The sequence below is a fragment of the Channa argus genome, chromosome 12 (genome assembly GCF_033026475.1).
Source record: "Channa argus isolate prfri chromosome 12, Channa argus male v1.0, whole genome shotgun sequence".
Classification (NCBI taxonomy): Eukaryota; Metazoa; Chordata; class Actinopteri; order Anabantiformes; family Channidae; genus Channa; species Channa argus.
The window spans coordinates 6017880-6034606 of record NC_090208.1 but is presented as its reverse complement, the minus strand read 5'-3'; the positions used below and the strand labels follow the sequence as shown (position 1 = coordinate 6034606).

At 39.6% G+C, this 16727-nt stretch overlaps 2 protein-coding genes across 2 annotated transcripts in view; both read right to left on the bottom strand.

The window, feature by feature from the left end:
• Nucleotides 1-16727, bottom strand: part of LOC137137902 (immunoglobulin superfamily member 3-like) — a 221794-nt gene that overhangs the window by 57905 nt on the left and 147162 nt on the right. The gene's annotated exons all lie outside the window — the stretch shown is intronic.
• On the bottom strand, nt 10740-15408 carry LOC137137943 (myelin-oligodendrocyte glycoprotein-like). The gene is made up of 3 exons (XM_067524792.1): nt 15252-15408; nt 12125-12487; nt 10740-12043 (listed from the first exon to the last, which is right to left on the bottom strand). The coding sequence occupies exons 1-3, from the start codon at nt 15310-15312 to the stop codon at nt 11877-11879; spliced, it is 591 nt and encodes a 196-aa protein (XP_067380893.1). The 5' UTR covers nt 15313-15408; the 3' UTR covers nt 10740-11876.

The following is a 16727-nucleotide window of genomic DNA, read 5'->3' as shown; positions in this document are numbered from 1 at the left end:
AACTTCTTTAAAACACATTGAACATAAAAATACAGAAATAAGTGGTCAGCAGGGGGAACTGAAACTAAAAAACACGATTTAATCAAAGGTGGTTTCTGCAGAAATATGTTAGAAGGCTCCTAAAGCAGCTGCTTGTGCGAGATAATCTTTGACTGAGTAAAGAATTTAATCTAGAAAGATAAACTCCTAGTGATGGATCATCATTTTCTCCACAGACACAGAAGTTACAGTGTATTGTGCAAAACGTCAACGTGCGTCTGTGCAGATAGGGAACAAATGTGAAATATATGCTGTGTAGAGCCTGGTTCAGTCGGATAAAATCAGCCACAGATCGTCTGACATGTCACAGAAATGAATCCACTGATCTGCAGTCTGTTAATGTCTGCTGACACACTTCCTGATTGAGAGCAGAGAAGGTGGGGGTGTGGGGGGCTTTACAGTTTAACAGTCACTGACCAGGTTTCTTTGACTTACATCATATTGAAGAAAGTCATATTTACAGTCTTCATTTGTCCAACTGTGCTGTGAAACCATACAAACATTGACTGACTTATAAAACTGTGCAAACACAAAACAGTGCAATTTGCCTTAAAAATGAAGAATGTGCATTTATGGATCAGCTTCATATTCTGCCCCAATCAATCAGCCAAACCATTAACCAGGAGACTCTGAATCAGTCCTCTGTGCTCTGCCCTGTCCTCCGTCTTCCTGCTCTGAAACCACTTTACTTTACTATTACCCTCCATCACGCTCTGCACAGCCCTTCAGACACTTGTAGTGAAATTACAATACAGAAGAAACTGATAAACTCACTAATCAGGTAGAAATCATTGCTTATCTCTAACTGCTCGGGAGGATGAGCCTCACTGCACTGCTGTGGTGGTCTTCAACATCTGTGTCACTTCCACATTAAGGTACATGTAGGAGCAAATTTCTAGTAACAAACTATGTGGAAAATGCTAAAAACTGTAACTTGAAAAAGAAAAACAATGGATGGATGGAAATAGAGGTTTTATGATGACGTGGAATTTTGAAATGACCTTTTTTTTAAATTTGTGGAGAATAAAGACTTAAAATAAAAGATTAATTATGGAGTCAACAGAACATTTGGACGTCAAGATACTTTATGACCAAATAGATCTGGCAGTTTACTACATTTATAATGCCTACAGCATAGATTTATTACATAATAATAAGTAATTAGACAAATTAGACTGTCATCAACATAACATAGATCCTGACATGCTGAAGACGTGCTATCGAGTTATCAGCAGTCGGCGTAAACAAGCTCTGTTAGCAAACCTGCATGAAGAGCAGGAAGCTAACAGCATCAGTATGGAGCCCAACCCACCTCTGCAGATCCAAACTTTGACACCACCTCCTCCCTCGACCCCCCTGCACCCTGTGTTCAGACTGGTCCTCCACCTGGTGGTGTTCTGTCTGTACTTCATCTCCACTGTCCTCATGGCGTCTGTGTATGGAGACTGACGACACCAATCAATCCACCAATCAAAAACGAAGTTAACATATTTGAGTTTGAGTCCATCAAATGACAAACAGGTCTGTGCACAGAAAAGAAAATAGATTCTTCTAGATCCCAAATATTCAAAGTGCACCACTTAAAAGGGTGAAATGAACAAATGAACATTTTGAAAATACAGTGTGATAGTAACTAGTCCTGCTCTCTCTCTGCACCTGTTACCTCTCAATGAAAACAATCTGTTACAGTAAAACAGTAAGTTACTCCTTAACTACCTGTGGCAAAAGTCATGTGACACCTGCCATGTGACATGCAGCTCAACTTTAAGAAAGTACACATTTTTAAGGCACTAACATCTTTATTTAGTGCCCAACTGTAACCAGACCACTGTGTTTGAACATGTCACAGTGAGAACATTAGAAATGTTTTTACTCAGTACTGAGCTGCAGTAACCAAACCTATTTCAGTGCAACCTAATGTTTCCTGTTTCCTGTTGAAAGTGGATTTTTATAGGTCAATACTTAGTGTATCACATGTTGCTGTGTAGCTGCAGACTGATCAGAGAGGCCATGCTGACGCTGGTGCTAATGTTGAGCTTGATCTGCGTGTCTGCTCTGGGTTCACTCCTGTCAGTACTTGAGTCGGTAACAATGCAGGGAGACAGGAAAATCAACATCTGTAGTTCTGGTGAATGATGCTTCCTCTTATACCCTGGGGCCTCACAGCAGGAAACCATCAATCATGCTGTGTTCCAGAAGGAAACAGGCGTTTGAGGCGAGCAGCATTTTTCAGTTGTACTGGTCCCACGTCTGACTCGTACACGCTGTAGAAAAGTCAGTACCTGTTTCAATTCAATTCAATTCAATTCAACTTTATTTATATAGCGCCAATTTACAACAAAGTCATCTCAAGGCACTTTACAGAATAAAGTCGAGACTACACAAGTATGTAGAAGCAACCCAACAAATCCCCCTTGAGCAAGCCCTAGCCAACAGTGGAGAGGAAAAACTCCCTTTAATGGGAGAAACCTCCAGCAGAACCAGGCTCAGGGTGGGCGGCCATCTGCCTTGACCGGTTGGGGTGAGTGGAAAGTGGAGAAAGAAAAGAAAAGAGCAACGAAAAGCAACAACGAAAAGCAACAACAAAACAACAAAAAAGCAACAACAAAACAACAAAAAGCAACAACAAAAAGCAACAACAAAACAACAAGAAAAGCAACAACAAAACAACAAAAAAGCAACAACAAAACAACAAAAAAGCAACAACAAAGCATCGTGCAGGTTGTAGGATATAGAATTAATGGTATACAGTAGTGACAAGTAAATGTATAGAGAAAAGCTAGTTCAGGTTGAGTGAGCAGTTTAACTATAAGCTTTATCAAAAAGGAAGGTTTTAAGCCTAGTCTTAAAAGTAGAGAGGGTGTCTGCTCCCCGAATTTGGATTGGAAGCTGGTTCCACAGTAGAGGAGCTTGATAGCTAAAGGCTCTGCCTCCCATTCTACTTTTGCAAACTCTGGGAACCACAAGTAGGCCTGTATTTTGGGATCGAAGTGGTCTAATCGGGCGATACAGAACTATGAGATCTTTTAAATATGATGGAGCTTGACCATTAAGAGCTTTGTATGTAAGGAGGAGGGTTTTGAACTCTATTCTAGATTTTATGGGAAGCCAATGAAGAGAAGCTAGTGAAGGTGAAATATGATCTCTCTTTCCTAATCCAGTCAGCACTCTTGCTGCAGCATTTTGGATTAATTGAAGGCTTTTTAGAGAGTTATTAGGACACCCCAGAAGTAGGGAATTACAGTAGTCCAACCTAGAAGTAACAAATGCATGGACCAGTTTTTCACCTGCAGACAGGAAGCTGCCAGCAGGTGGCAGAACACAATGACAGCATCTCCAACAACTGTCGCTTCACTCTTGAGTTTTATGGACAGAAAACTGGAGTTTTCAAACAGCGTCATCACAAAATTCCAGAGACTTTACCTTTGGTTTATTCAAATAAAATAAAAAATAAAATCAAGTGTAAAAGTTTTCTTTCAAACACCGAACATCAGTCTCCTGACGACTTGTTGTATTGAGATTATTCACAATAAATTTGTAATTCCAAACTCATTCAAGAGCAGGTTTGTGCTCAGGTTTAGGCTGAAAAATCCCAAACTTTAGTGCTTCACATAATAAATGTCCTGCAGATGGGACAGATGATATGCGGTCATGGTCAGCAGGGTTATGTAGTTTTCAGCACTTCCACATTTCCACCTGATCCGGTGAATTCTCTTTACAGAAAAACCTACAACTCAACCCACCTCTGCAGAACCAAACCCTCGAATCAACCCCCCACCAGCCTCCAGCTCCATCAATCTTTGGTTAAGACTGCTACTCCACCTGGTGGTGTTCTGTCTGTACGTCATCTCCACTGTCCACACCGTGTCTTTATGTCAACACAGACCCACAGGAAACACTCATCTACCAATCAGTCGATCAATAAATCATTCAATCAGTCACAATTGTCTTTAATAGTTCATCCATGTTCTATTTTTCTTTCTAACCAGCTCTGTCTGTATGAAACCACCTGACTATCTCCATGGGGATGATGTTGCCCACCCAGTGTGAGCAGGGATGGGACGGTGACTGTGATGATGTCACCACAGGGCGTCACTTTTAACTGATCCAGTGTGATCAGTGTCTTCTTCCACCTAAATGAAGCTAAAATGTTTCAAATTTGAGCAAGTAAAAACCAGAGTTTGAGTCCTTCAAGCGACAAACAGGTCTGTGCACAAGAGATGATAACTAGTCCTGCTGCTGTCTCTCTACACCTGTTACCTCTCAAACAAAGTAAAATTACAGTATTAAACCTTTATTTGGCCTTAAGTTTCTCCTTAACTAGCAGCAAAATACACTGTGGTTTTTGTACCATTGTTTTTGCTGTTGCAAAAGTCACGAGACGTGTCCTGTGACTTGTGGCACAACTTTAACGTCTTTATTTAGTGCCTAAATGTAACCAAACCACAGTGTTTGTACATGTCAAATCGTGTGTTTTTGACTGTTTATAGCATAAAAATGAGTCGCCGCCATTTTGGCTCCTTTTTGTCACTTTACAACAGTTTGTCATTGTCGTTGTTGTGACTGAGCAAATGGAAAATCACATCTCTGTGTCTGTACTGCATCAATATTCCCATTTCAGTCAATAGTTTGATTTATACACTTTGTTAGACAAGACTTTTTTTTAAGGCAGGAAACTGGACCTTTAAAGGCTCCAATGAGGTTTTAGGATTCATGTGCTGCAATGCGTAAGATTCTGTTTAGTGCTGAAAATGTCAACAAAAACCATAAAGAAATCCTCTCCAGACTCTCCAGGCATAAGATAATATGCGCTGACGTGTGGAAATGTTGGTGTTCACACTGAGCAGTGACAGGAATCAGCCAGCAGGTGGCAGCACATCATCTCAGTAACCAGCAGAGGAGCGTCACCAGCTGCTCAGGTACAGGTATTATTCTGACACTACTCAGCAACTTCATCAGTCTGATGCGTGTGACGAATGTGGTTCATTCTCTTTTTACAGAAATAAAACAACACAAACTCTCACACTTCGTGTATTTGCAGAATACTGCAAACTCTCTCTCATTGCTACAAAGTCCTTATCAGTACAGTGTAGTATCATGTTACAAATTCTGTTTTCTCAGGAATGAAACGCAATAGTTAATCTATTTACTACAAGTCCAGGGTGTGATCAAAGTCTGTCTTGTGAAACCATTGCCACTGTTTAAAATGAAAATATTTGAAGTTGAGCTGAGAAGCAGGTGAGCTCTAATTTCCCAGTATCCTGTTTAGAAGGTGGACATGATACCCTGTGGTCTCAAATTGCCTCTTAGTCAGGATGACGGTTCATGGTCATGTGGTCATAGTCAGCAGAAACCCCACTCTAACACACCCTGTCCCACAGTGTGTACAGCCACGTGCTCTCGATAGGTCAAAAACTCCCTTTGGTGGAATAAAATAATAATAGAATAAAATAAAGTGAAGTAAAAGATGTGATAAAAGTTTACAACAGACTCTTGGTCATATTCTAGGCAGCTTTTATTTATGCTCCACAGTGACAACATTAGAAATATTTTACTGTACTGCAGTAACATATTTCAGTGCAGACATAAAGCTTCCTGTTGGCCTGAATGCCGATTTTTTTTAGGTCAATACTTACAGTGTTGACCTGACACAATGGGGTTTCCTCTTATACCCAGGTGCCTTGCAGCAGGAAGCCATCAAATGTGCTGTCATACGGAAGGAAACAGAAGGGTGGGCGGCATTTTCCAGTAGTACTGGATTCAGAATATCACCTGGTCACCTGGCTCCAACAACTGTCGCTTCACTTTTGAGGTTTATGGGCAGAAAATTGGAGTTTTCAAACAGCGTCATCACAAAATTCTACAAATCTGGAGATTTTACATTTGGCTTATTCAAATAAAATAAAAACAAGTGTAAAACTTTTCTTTCACAGGAAGCTGCCAGCAGGTGGCAGAACACAATAACAGCAGCTCCAACAACTGTCGCTTCACTTTTGAGTTTTATGGACAGAAAACTGGAGTTTTCAAACAAAATTCCAGAGACTTTACTTTTGGTTTATTCAAATAAAATAAAAAATAAAAACAAGTGTAAAACTTTTCTTTCAAACACCGAACATCAGTCTCCTGACGATTTTTCTACACATTGACATAATGAAGGTAACAACAATCTCTCACAAGCTTAAGTCTCCATGGACAGTGAGTTTCATGGATTTTCTTAAACACAGTTCTTTAAGAATTGGTTGATTTGTTCCATTTTTTATTCAAGTTAAAGGCTTTTTTAAGTTATGGGTTTATAAATAGGAAATGAATAATAAATGTGGGGAATTTGTCATGTTGAGGTTGTCTGGAATCTGTAATCTGAAACTCAGGGAGCAGGTTTGTGCCCATTTAATTGAAAGTCTCATTTAAAGTGTGGTTTTATAGTTTCAGCACAGTAACAGCACAGTTTGTACTTTGTTGTTCTTATAGGTGCCCTGCCTGATTGGCCGGATTGGGGGGCAGTACTGGAAGCTGATTGGTCCATCCTACTTCCTGGAGTTTGAAAAGTACGGTTCCCAACAGCCAGCGAGAGGCTTTTTCTGGCAGCAAAACCTGTTCGCTGTTCTTGGCGTCCAGACCTTATTTAGCATTTTTGAACTGTTAGATTTTGTGCGGTGGCTTTGTTTGTAAATTGTACATTTTGTTAATAGTATTTATTCTGTAGGGGTGAACTGCCATTTTCTTTTGATTGTTTTCTCTTGTTTCACATTAGGGAGTTAGGGTTAGCGTTTCTTTCTATCAGCCTAGCTGGCACTTTCTGTGGGGAATAGTTTATTTAGTTTATTATGTTGGGCTTGGTTTACCCTGAGCTGTAGTGTCATGTTTTGTTTGACACTTTTCTTTCGTTTACAATAAATATCTTTCTGTTAGAACATCGTAACTTATCTTTGTATGTTGCACCTCTACCCCCTAGACAGCGGCGTAACACAGGATACTAATATTAAACATCTACGCACACCTGTGTGTATTACTGCAATACATTATATACTGTAAATACAGTGAAAGGATTAAGATGGCAAAACCAAATTCCAAGCAATGCTTCATCTACAAATCAACATTTGAAAGCATGTTTGAACATGTAGCCCACGTTATCCACACCCTTTGGTCTCCTCTCTGCTTTCTTCATATTCATGAAATTAAAACTCAAAACATAAAGAAGGTTAATTTCATATTTTCGCTTTGCTTTTTAAAATATAAAATTAAACTGTGAAATGTGCCCAAACGTTTGCATTAAACTGTTCATGTAACAACATGATTTACTGGAAATAGAGGCCATAGAATGACAGGAGACATCCAGCAGGGGGCAGCAGAGGAGCTTCAGTTTGTCCCATAACAGTTCAAGTCTGATCCTTAAGGCCGGACTTAACTCCTTACATTAAAACATCTCTACACTTACAGCTTTAAAAAACACCTCCAGATGACATCTTTTGGAGATTTTGATCATCAAGTGTTCAGATGATGTAATCTGGAAAAATCCTGGAAGAGCATGTTAACCACGACTATTTCCTCTGTAGTATGAGAAGTGAGAAGACAGAAACAGAACTGATAAAACTCCTCTCGATGAGGTCATCTGGAGGAGTTTCTCAGGTAGAAAAAGTGAGATTTTTTTTTTTTATATATAGCTAAAGTACATGAAGGTTTTATGCCATTTACATACACTTACTCTCCAAACTAGAGCGACAGGAAAAACCTCACGTGAGAATTGTATAAATCTGCAGAAATGTGAAATATATATTTGATAAAAGTTGAGATGAGTGTTGGTCACACTGTGATAAATGTCAAATGGACTGAAGTGTCCTGTCTCAGTCTGAACAGTGAGAATGTGGAGGAGACGGAAGCAATGAAGGTGACAAGCAGATCATTTTAAAGAGAGTAACTAAATATGGCGCTTTGTCTCATTAAAGTTACACTTCCTGCTTTTTACCTTAAGTTTTGAAATTACCTCTGAACTACAATTTCACATTGAACAAAAGCCCCTGAAATGCTGTAGACTTTCACATTTGCTTTCTGGGAATCTAGCAGCACTGGGATTTCTCCATTTTTCAGTTTCCTCGTCGGGACTCGTTTTGTCGTTGAACAGAGCCAGACATTCCCGAAGCTTTAAATTGTTTGAACGTTTGAAATTGTTCACTGAACCAATTAAAGCTGCTTTTAACAGAGTCCAGTCAGCCCAGTTTTAACAGACACCAGAGGCTCAGACAGGCTTTCAATTTGACTCAGATCTTGATAGCACACAACACTATCTGCCCTTAGACCCTAGAATCAGATAATTCTTTTTAAAAAAGGTCTCCAACTCTGTAAAAAGAAGAAACATAAGAACAACTGAGCAGTAAACTGACATTTTAAACTTTAGAAACTTGTCTTAGCACTTGAATTAGCCTCTAACCCACACACTCATTAACATCTCCCTTAATCATCACACACCCACACACACACTCACTCTGGAGTTATTTCGTCGCTGACTGAGTTGTTACCCTAACAAGGTTAAATATTTCACTCCCATCATGTCGAACCTTGATCACATTAACAGGAAGTTTTTGCATCAGGGAACAGGAAAAGATAAAAGAGTTTCAAACTGACATCGTGCCGCTGAAAGCACCACTGATGTAACCTTCAGAAAATGTCATGGTACAATGGGTATATTTATTCTACATTATCATAGAGTAAAGAAAACCACCCCGTCTGGTTTCTGTGAGTCACCCTTAGTCTTCCCCTAACATGGAATGTACAAGGCCCTGACACACACACTACATGTCTGTTCCTATAAGGGAAAAACAATGTGTCAGGAAATTAGTAAGAGCTTAAACGTCATGACTGAACTGGGTGCAGTGTATGAGAACAATCTAATATGAGTGTATTTAATATAACATTTACAGAACAAATACTGATCTGTGTAAAAAACATTGCAAGTCAAAACTAATTTTGTTTTATTTCTAACATCACAGTGGAACATTTGTTACAGAGAAAATAATGAATTTCCCTGTGAGTCATGATGTGAACAGCCACAAAGCGCAGACAGCCACAATGCTGATCACACGTGGGGCGGAGTTGTTTCAGTCTGTGACTCGAGGTCAGAGATGAATCCAAAGTGCTGATGTTATACGGGAGTTTTTAACGTACGAAAGAGGAACTGCTCTTTTGTCACAGCCCATCCTGACTGTTTAAATTTGCTTATGCAAAGTACAACTCGCCCTGCAGAGGAGTAACAGATTCAGTTTCAACTACAGGAGGTTTTATTGGCTACTTAGTTTTATGGTTGTTCCAGAAATCTGCAATAGATTAAGCAGCCAGGCTACGACACGCTGAGATAAACACCGATCAAACTGAACTTTGAGCTGCTTGTTTTTCAAGAAAAGCCACTGATAGTTACCTGCCTGAGGTATTTGTTGTCGTTTCTGGAACTGGTTCAGTTGGCTCAACATGTTCCAGCGTGGCGGTAAAAACCCTAGATTCTCTTCTGCAGAACAGAAACTTACCCTGAATTCTTTTCAATGTCCATGTGTTGTGTCATTGTGTGACTGTATAAGCCACCTTTTATATTCTTGTAGTAGAATTTGTATTTATAATTACTTTAAGGTTTAAATATGTGATGTATTCATGTGTTATATGTGGTAATGTTGTAAAAGCCTGTTATATTTCTTTTTTAATGCAATTTATGTTTATGCATATATTTTAATAAATGAAAAACAACAAATATATGATCATTACAATTTTATCATACCAAAGTAACATGTGATTTGATGAAATTCATTTATTTCTCCATTTTAGGTATATGTGTATGTAACTTAATCTGCACTGCAAAGCCACGTTATAAAGTATGATGATGAGTTTTAATCCATGTTTGACAAAAGCTTGAAAAATTATAACACAGAGAACATAATACTTAGCTTAAGTTTAAAAATATGCTTTTAAACAAGTAAAAAAAAAAATGCTCATATAGTGCTAGTGATTAGCAATTACCCTGATGGAAAGAGTTAAAGAGTTGTGAAGGGAGAAAGAGTTATTTGCATTGCTCTTGGTTGGTGCATTTACAGCCAGATTATTATTATTATTATTATTTTAATTTTCCCCTAACCCAGTTTTTGTGTTTCATAGTTACTGGTATTAACCCGCAACAGGTTCAGTCATCAGTGCAAAGTATTTGTTTCCTCATAGACACACACACACACACACACACACACACACACACACACACACACGAGGATGTACTTTGGTAGAGAAAACGCCTATGTGCCAGCTATATTTAGCATTTCTCATTGTATTGCTTTGTGTGCTGTGTTATGTTGTACATTCCCAATGTGATTCTGATCAAATAATTCAAAACAATTTTCTCCAAAATGTCCAATCTTACAGTTCAACACCTTTTTTTTTTTTTCCTGACCACAGTGGTTGTGTTTGTGAGTCTACCAACGCTTAAGGCTAGAGAAAGATTGTGGTTTAGAGAAAGATTGTGTCTTAATAGAAAAACAAAAACACTCATTTTTAATGTGTTCATTTGTTTCCAAACCAAGCCACCACCTTTCTCTAACCTTAACCTAAGTGCTGTAGGTTGTTGAATCTGATCTTCATTAAGCACCAATTAATTTCCCTATCAATTTTGTAACCTCGTTCCACTTGCTTAGGAACATAATTTTTAGAGAGAGAGATATGACTTTCACTGCTCTGGTTCAAAATGAATTTTTATTACACCTATTTGAATAAAACTCAAGATGGTCCAGAGAATCTCAGAAAATAAATCTAAAAACTCTAAAAATAGAAAACCTGTCAACTGGTGATAAATTTGCTCATTCTATGACCCAATAGGCCAATAGAGGCGCGAAGAAATCCAACAGATGAACAAACTGTCTTGCTGCTGTTTCACATATCTTGTATCTTGTGATGTAAGAGTCCAAATTATACTGCAGGGGCATTAAGACAAATAGTGATGAATAAATTTGTATTGTCCACAATCACCATACAGTCACTAAAACCAATTCCCTGCATTCATGTTTGACGTCTGTCGGTCCGCAGCCTGGATCAGCTTGTCGCTCTGCGCTGCAGACCTCCGTTGTTGTCCAAAAACTAGCGAAACACATAAGCCAGCCACACCGCTACATTGCGCGACATATTTCTTCATTCCAAACCATGTGGTTAAGAGATTGAGAAAAAAAAACACATTAAAACAATCTGCATAACTTTTTACACCAGTTAATTGTTGCTTCTTCAGATGTAAAAAGGGACACAGACTTTTTTAATGGTTTTTTTTTTTTTTAACAATTTCTTGACCACACAGTTTGAACTGAAGAAATGTGTCACCCAGTGGAGCAGTGTGGCTGGTTAATGTGCCTTTTGGACAACAACGGACGTCACACCGAACAGAAAAACGAGCTAATCCACGCTGCAGACTGATGGACGTTAAACGTGAGCGCAGGAAACGTGAGCTTGGTGTCTTTATGGGGATGGTGGAAAATAATGTTGCAAATAACTAAAAAGAGACCAGTAGCATGATTTGGCTTTTGAGAAACTTCCAATAGGGGATTATTAAAGTATTTCTGATTCTGGGTCAAAGAAATCATTTTCTGTTTTTAATTAGTGCATTAAACATTATGGTTTGATGAATGTGAATGATGGTGCAGTTGGAGCTAAGTTGAGAGTAAATAACCCAGTCTTCATCTCCATGTACTGGTTTCTAGCGTAATTGAACTGAACACTAAAATCTAGGAAGTTCCGTGACTTATGTGATGCATGTTAAAACGGGTCATTGAGGAAACAGCAGCAAGACAGGACTCCCAAATTCAGTTTAACTGATCTGAGAGGTTTTAAAGGGGCTTCAGTTCGAATTCTTCATCGACTGAAGATTGGAAAGCCGTTGCCTTTTTGAAGCCTTTACGTCTTCTCCAGATCAGAACCCCGGCAGGAACAAGAGCGAGGACGAGAGCAACAGCTAACACACCAATCACTAGTCCAACCTCATCATGTGTGAAACCTGCAGAACAGAATCACATCTTTAGAAAAAACAAACCTCTCACATCAGCAACCAGGAAGAAGATCCACAATCTAAACCCACCTGGTTGCCGAACATTCAGGTTGATGATCTTGATTGGCTCAGTGTCAAAGCTTCCTGCTCTCTTCCTGCGGTTTGTTTCCTTCGGGACGATGTGACACTCATAGGTGCCCTTGTCATCCATGGTCACATCCTTCAGGATCAAAGACACGTCTCCGTCTTGCATCAGACCTTCCTTCAGCCCCACCCGATTCTTAAAAGATGGGGACTGGTTTTCTGGATCAGATTGCCCGTCTCTGTAGAACAGGACATACTGTGTACCCAGGTCAGGTCGGGTCCATTCCACGATGACGACGGGGGTGTTTTTGGGAATTTGACATGGCAGAGTGATTGTTTGTCCAGGTTCAGCTATGATGTTTTGTGAAACTGAAATATAAAACAGAGTATTGAGGTTAAAGGGGCTCAAAGAAAACTCTCCACCATCCATAAAGTGACATTTACTCCAGCTTTATTTGAGATGACCCCACTCGTCTGTTATTTACTGCCGAATTCGCCGAACAAACGCATGAGTCGCTTTCACAAAGGGAACCTTGAACCAAAAGCTTGTAAAATGCTCCAACTAATTTCCACAAAGCAAGAAGGGGTTTGCTTTAGACTTTCCCTTACCCCGCAGGACGCTTTTTCGCTGATCAAAACGGTTCACGTCCCCCGTTGGGTTCTGACAACCACAACAGAGCTGATTATACCTGGAGATACAGTTCAACAACAGTGAAATAACACACAAGAGTCGACTTTTGTCTTTTACTTGATCAAGGGGAGCCCGGCGGGGACTTAGTGACTTAACACTTCACCCGAACTCAGCCAACTCCACCAGGCTCTTCCTTGTTCACACCATTTATTGGAAACAGAGATCAAAGCAGATAGAGTTCAATGCAGAACAACAACTCGTGTGAAATGCAAAGGCTCTATTAAAGCTACATGGTGTCACTAATGACATCATCAGTACATAGACACATCACAAACATACATTACATAAACAATTAAATTACACACACAGGCAAACATTACATTTAACATTGGAAACAATTACTAAATTACTTTGAACAAACCCTAACACCCCCCATGCAAACCCCCTTAGAAGAAGACAATGAGCTGATCCCTCCTCTGTGGCAGCTGGTGATGGAGTCTCTCATCCTCGAATCCTGATCTAGACAGAACCAGGAACCAGGAAATGTGTGCAGTCATGACAGGGTGAAGATGAAAGAGACAACTTGAATCATCTGTGTGAGATGTGGCAGTTCACTCCCCACCCTCTCTGCTATCCCTGCTGTTCTTCGTGTGTCCAGATACACAGGTTCTCCCTGTCCGGCTCCAATGGGTCTGGCTCCAGGTTCCAGGAAAATACCTGTAGACCAAACTCAAAGCGGTTTCTCAATGGCAGACCATCTGAACCACATCTGATTGTGTCTATGAAAGTGCAGCTTCAGGTGATGTACAGTCATCTTTTATTATCCATGTGTTGAGTGGTTTACTGCATACGAGGTACGAGGTTCTGGAGGTCCCCCCCAACCCCCCATTATAATGTGGCCCCTTTGCTCCATCAGCCTCTACTGTGTGGAAAACTGTTGCTGGCACCTGCATCTTCTCTTCTCCTCAGCAGCTCCTGGCGTCACTTCATGGCTTCATCCTGGCCCTTTGAGACCAAGCTCAGTCGTTACAGGAAATGAGTTCTTCCTCTTCCTCCTAAAACAGGCCAGGCTTCAAGTTCAAGCGCAGCTTTATCTGTAGCACGGGTACAGCAACAACTTTATGCGACAGCCTCACCTATTATATAACCCAAAACATCACATGGAGTCTAATCTCATGCACTCATGTGAATATTTGTGTACATAATACCTAAGGGTGTGGTTGACCAAAAAAAAAAAAAAAAAAAAAAAAAAAAATCAGTAAAATCGAAACAGAGGTTCTTTTATAACTGATCAAACACTGAGAAAACCTGTATTTTTCAGCATTGACTCCTTAACCAGCTGCTACATGTTGAACACAAACGTGCATTTTACTACAACAGATCATCATGTGCTGTGATGCTTGTTAATGTAGAAATACTATGAGCTCTCAAATAAATTTGTCACAAAAATTTAGGGATAAGAAAACTGTCAAAAATGTAACAAGTTCATGCTACAGTGATATTATATCACATTTTAGGACATTTAAGTAGAAGCATGCAATGGTAGTTCCTCCATCTCAAACAATTTATTGAAACAAAAGCCAACAACAGTGGTGAATATACCACAACAACAAATGTCAATAACCTGTCAATGTTTAGTGGTTGTCGTTGTCTCATGATGTCAAAATGGACTGTATGAATACGATATAAACCATACGATTTCTGCTATTATTAATCACCTTGTTAGAGAACAACATGCTATGCAACTAGTACTGAAACACTGAACAGCTGGAAATGTGCATTCAAAAATTTAGGGAAAGTCAAAGGAAGTTCACCTGTGAAAGCTTACAGTGCATTTTAGGTGCATTCTTGAAATTTCTAACTTTTTCTTGTAGCATATTTGTAGCACTTCTAGAGCTAAATCCATCACCTGGAAGCTTATTCAGTGTTTTAAGTTTGAAAGAATTGTTGTGTCTCCCAGCAACAACCAATCAGGCGCCAAGGTGCCTGATATTACCAACAACAACAACAACAGTTGTTATTGCCCCCTAGTGGCTCCAGTATAAAAGAACAACTTACCCCGTTCAAGTATATAGTAAAAACCCCTTTGTGGCTCCAACTGTTTTACTTTAACCAAGCAGCATATTAAGTGTGGACTGGGAATAAACTCTCCATGTGTAGCTTTGAACACATTATCAATATATATATATTTTGATACAGAAATTTAAAAAACAAAAGAAAAAACAACAACAGTTGTATAAAGAACAGTATCCCATCAAAACAACAAATTAAAGCGTCAGATTCGTAAAACCTTGAATAGAAACACGGCGCAGTTCTGCTTATCGACCTGCGCCACAGCCCTTCGACCACGTCACCACATGGTTCACGAGCTCAATTCTCTGTCAGAGTTTTATTAAAGTGTGTGTACAACAACAGAAGCGCGTTAAATGGGTTCAACAATTATCGCGATACGTATCAGAATAACGTACATCGATTATAGACAACACTATACGGAGATCTCACCTTCAGAGCCAGAAACCAGGAAACAGAAAGCAAATCCAATAAAACAGGTCAGAGAAGCCATTTTTCTGGTCAACGTGAATCTGCAGAGGATTTGACTTACGGATGTAACCTATAACTTTACGGTTATAGGTTACATACATATAGGTAACCTATAACTTTACGGTTATAGGTTAAATGCCATTCATGTAACCTATAACCGCAAAGTTATAGGTTACATGTAGACTTCATGATGCCAAACAGAGGCAAAGCAAAGAGCTGAACGAACGGTTCCCGTAGAAGCGTCTGAGTGAATGTAAAACAGGAAGCGAGACAAGCTTAAATATAGAGAAGTGTCCCCTCCCCCTCCCACTGCCCCCCCTCCTCCCACAGCCAGCCAGCAAAGAACAAAAGCCCAAATGTTAAAAGTGTTAAGGCCCCATCCACCGCCTCTGCCTTCAGCACTTTTTTAATGCATAAATGTGATTTTTTTTTGTGTGTTTATCGTGTATTAATCGTAGACCTGCAACTTGCACTAAAACCTACTTTGCTCCGTTCATTTCGTTCACTGCGCCGCCAAAACCACAACAGGCGGAGTTTTAGTAGCGTGTCCTTGAGAAACTGCTGCAACAAAAGTACTGTATGTACATCCTGTCTTAGTACAAAACAACATGCAGCGCGCATGCGCACCCCCACCACACACACACACACACACACACACACAGTCTCTTCCCCCCTCCCCCACACCCCAGCAGCTGCTGTTTCTTGGAAATCACGTGACCACAGTGCGCTTAAGTACCACAAGTTTAAGTACCACCAAGTACACCTCTGTTGAAGTACTTGGCGCATTTTCTAAAATGTGCTTAAGGTGCAAAAGTACACGTACACAGCAAAGAGAGTCATCTAAATTGTTCAGGGCTGTACATTTCTTTCCCACACTATAGAAATAGAAACTGAAAATATCAAAGGTTTTATAAGAACCAAAAGTAAAAGTAATCATTGTGCAGAATGACATATTATTGCATTATGTTTATTGATACAATAACGTGCAAACATCCCTGATGTTGCAGGCGATTTAACTACTGTCCACCGATTTTTATGTACTTACTGCTGCTTCAACCGTAACAACACTTCAACATTTTTTACCTGATAATATTTAGCCCTGAAATTGCCGAGTATCCACAGAGAAAAGATGCAATTAAATGCAGTGGAGTGAAAACTGCAATACCTCTCTGTGACAGTAAGTGACACAAAGTAGAAATATTCACACACTTTAAAACTGAATTTGAGTATAATAAAGTTATTGGACACCTTTTCTTCATGCTAAACATATAAAACAGAATTTTAATAGAATATTTACAGTGTGCTCCAGCTTTTATGCAGCTACAGTAAGTGACTGTCTGTTGTTCATCACTTCCTTGTTACAGAACAACAGCACAAAGCAGCTGGACTGAACCAAACTGTGGCGCCATCTTGTTCCTGTTTGAAATTTCAAATGAG

What these genes read in the sequence shown, in the direction of transcription:
- LOC137137943 (XM_067524792.1), bottom strand. Translation starts at nt 15,312, where the DNA reads ATGGCTTCTCTGACCTGTTTTATTGGATTTGCTTTCTGTTTCCTGGTT. An exon ending in CCTGGTTTCTGGCTCTGAAG is followed by an intron (nt 12,488 to 15,251) that starts GTGAGATCTCCG and finishes TTTATATTTCAG; the next exon opens with TTTCACAAAACATCATAGCT. An exon ending in CCTGAATGTTCGGCAACCAG is followed by an intron (nt 12,044 to 12,124) that starts GTGGGTTTAGAT and finishes TCTGTTCTGCAG; the next exon opens with GTTTCACACATGATGAGGTT.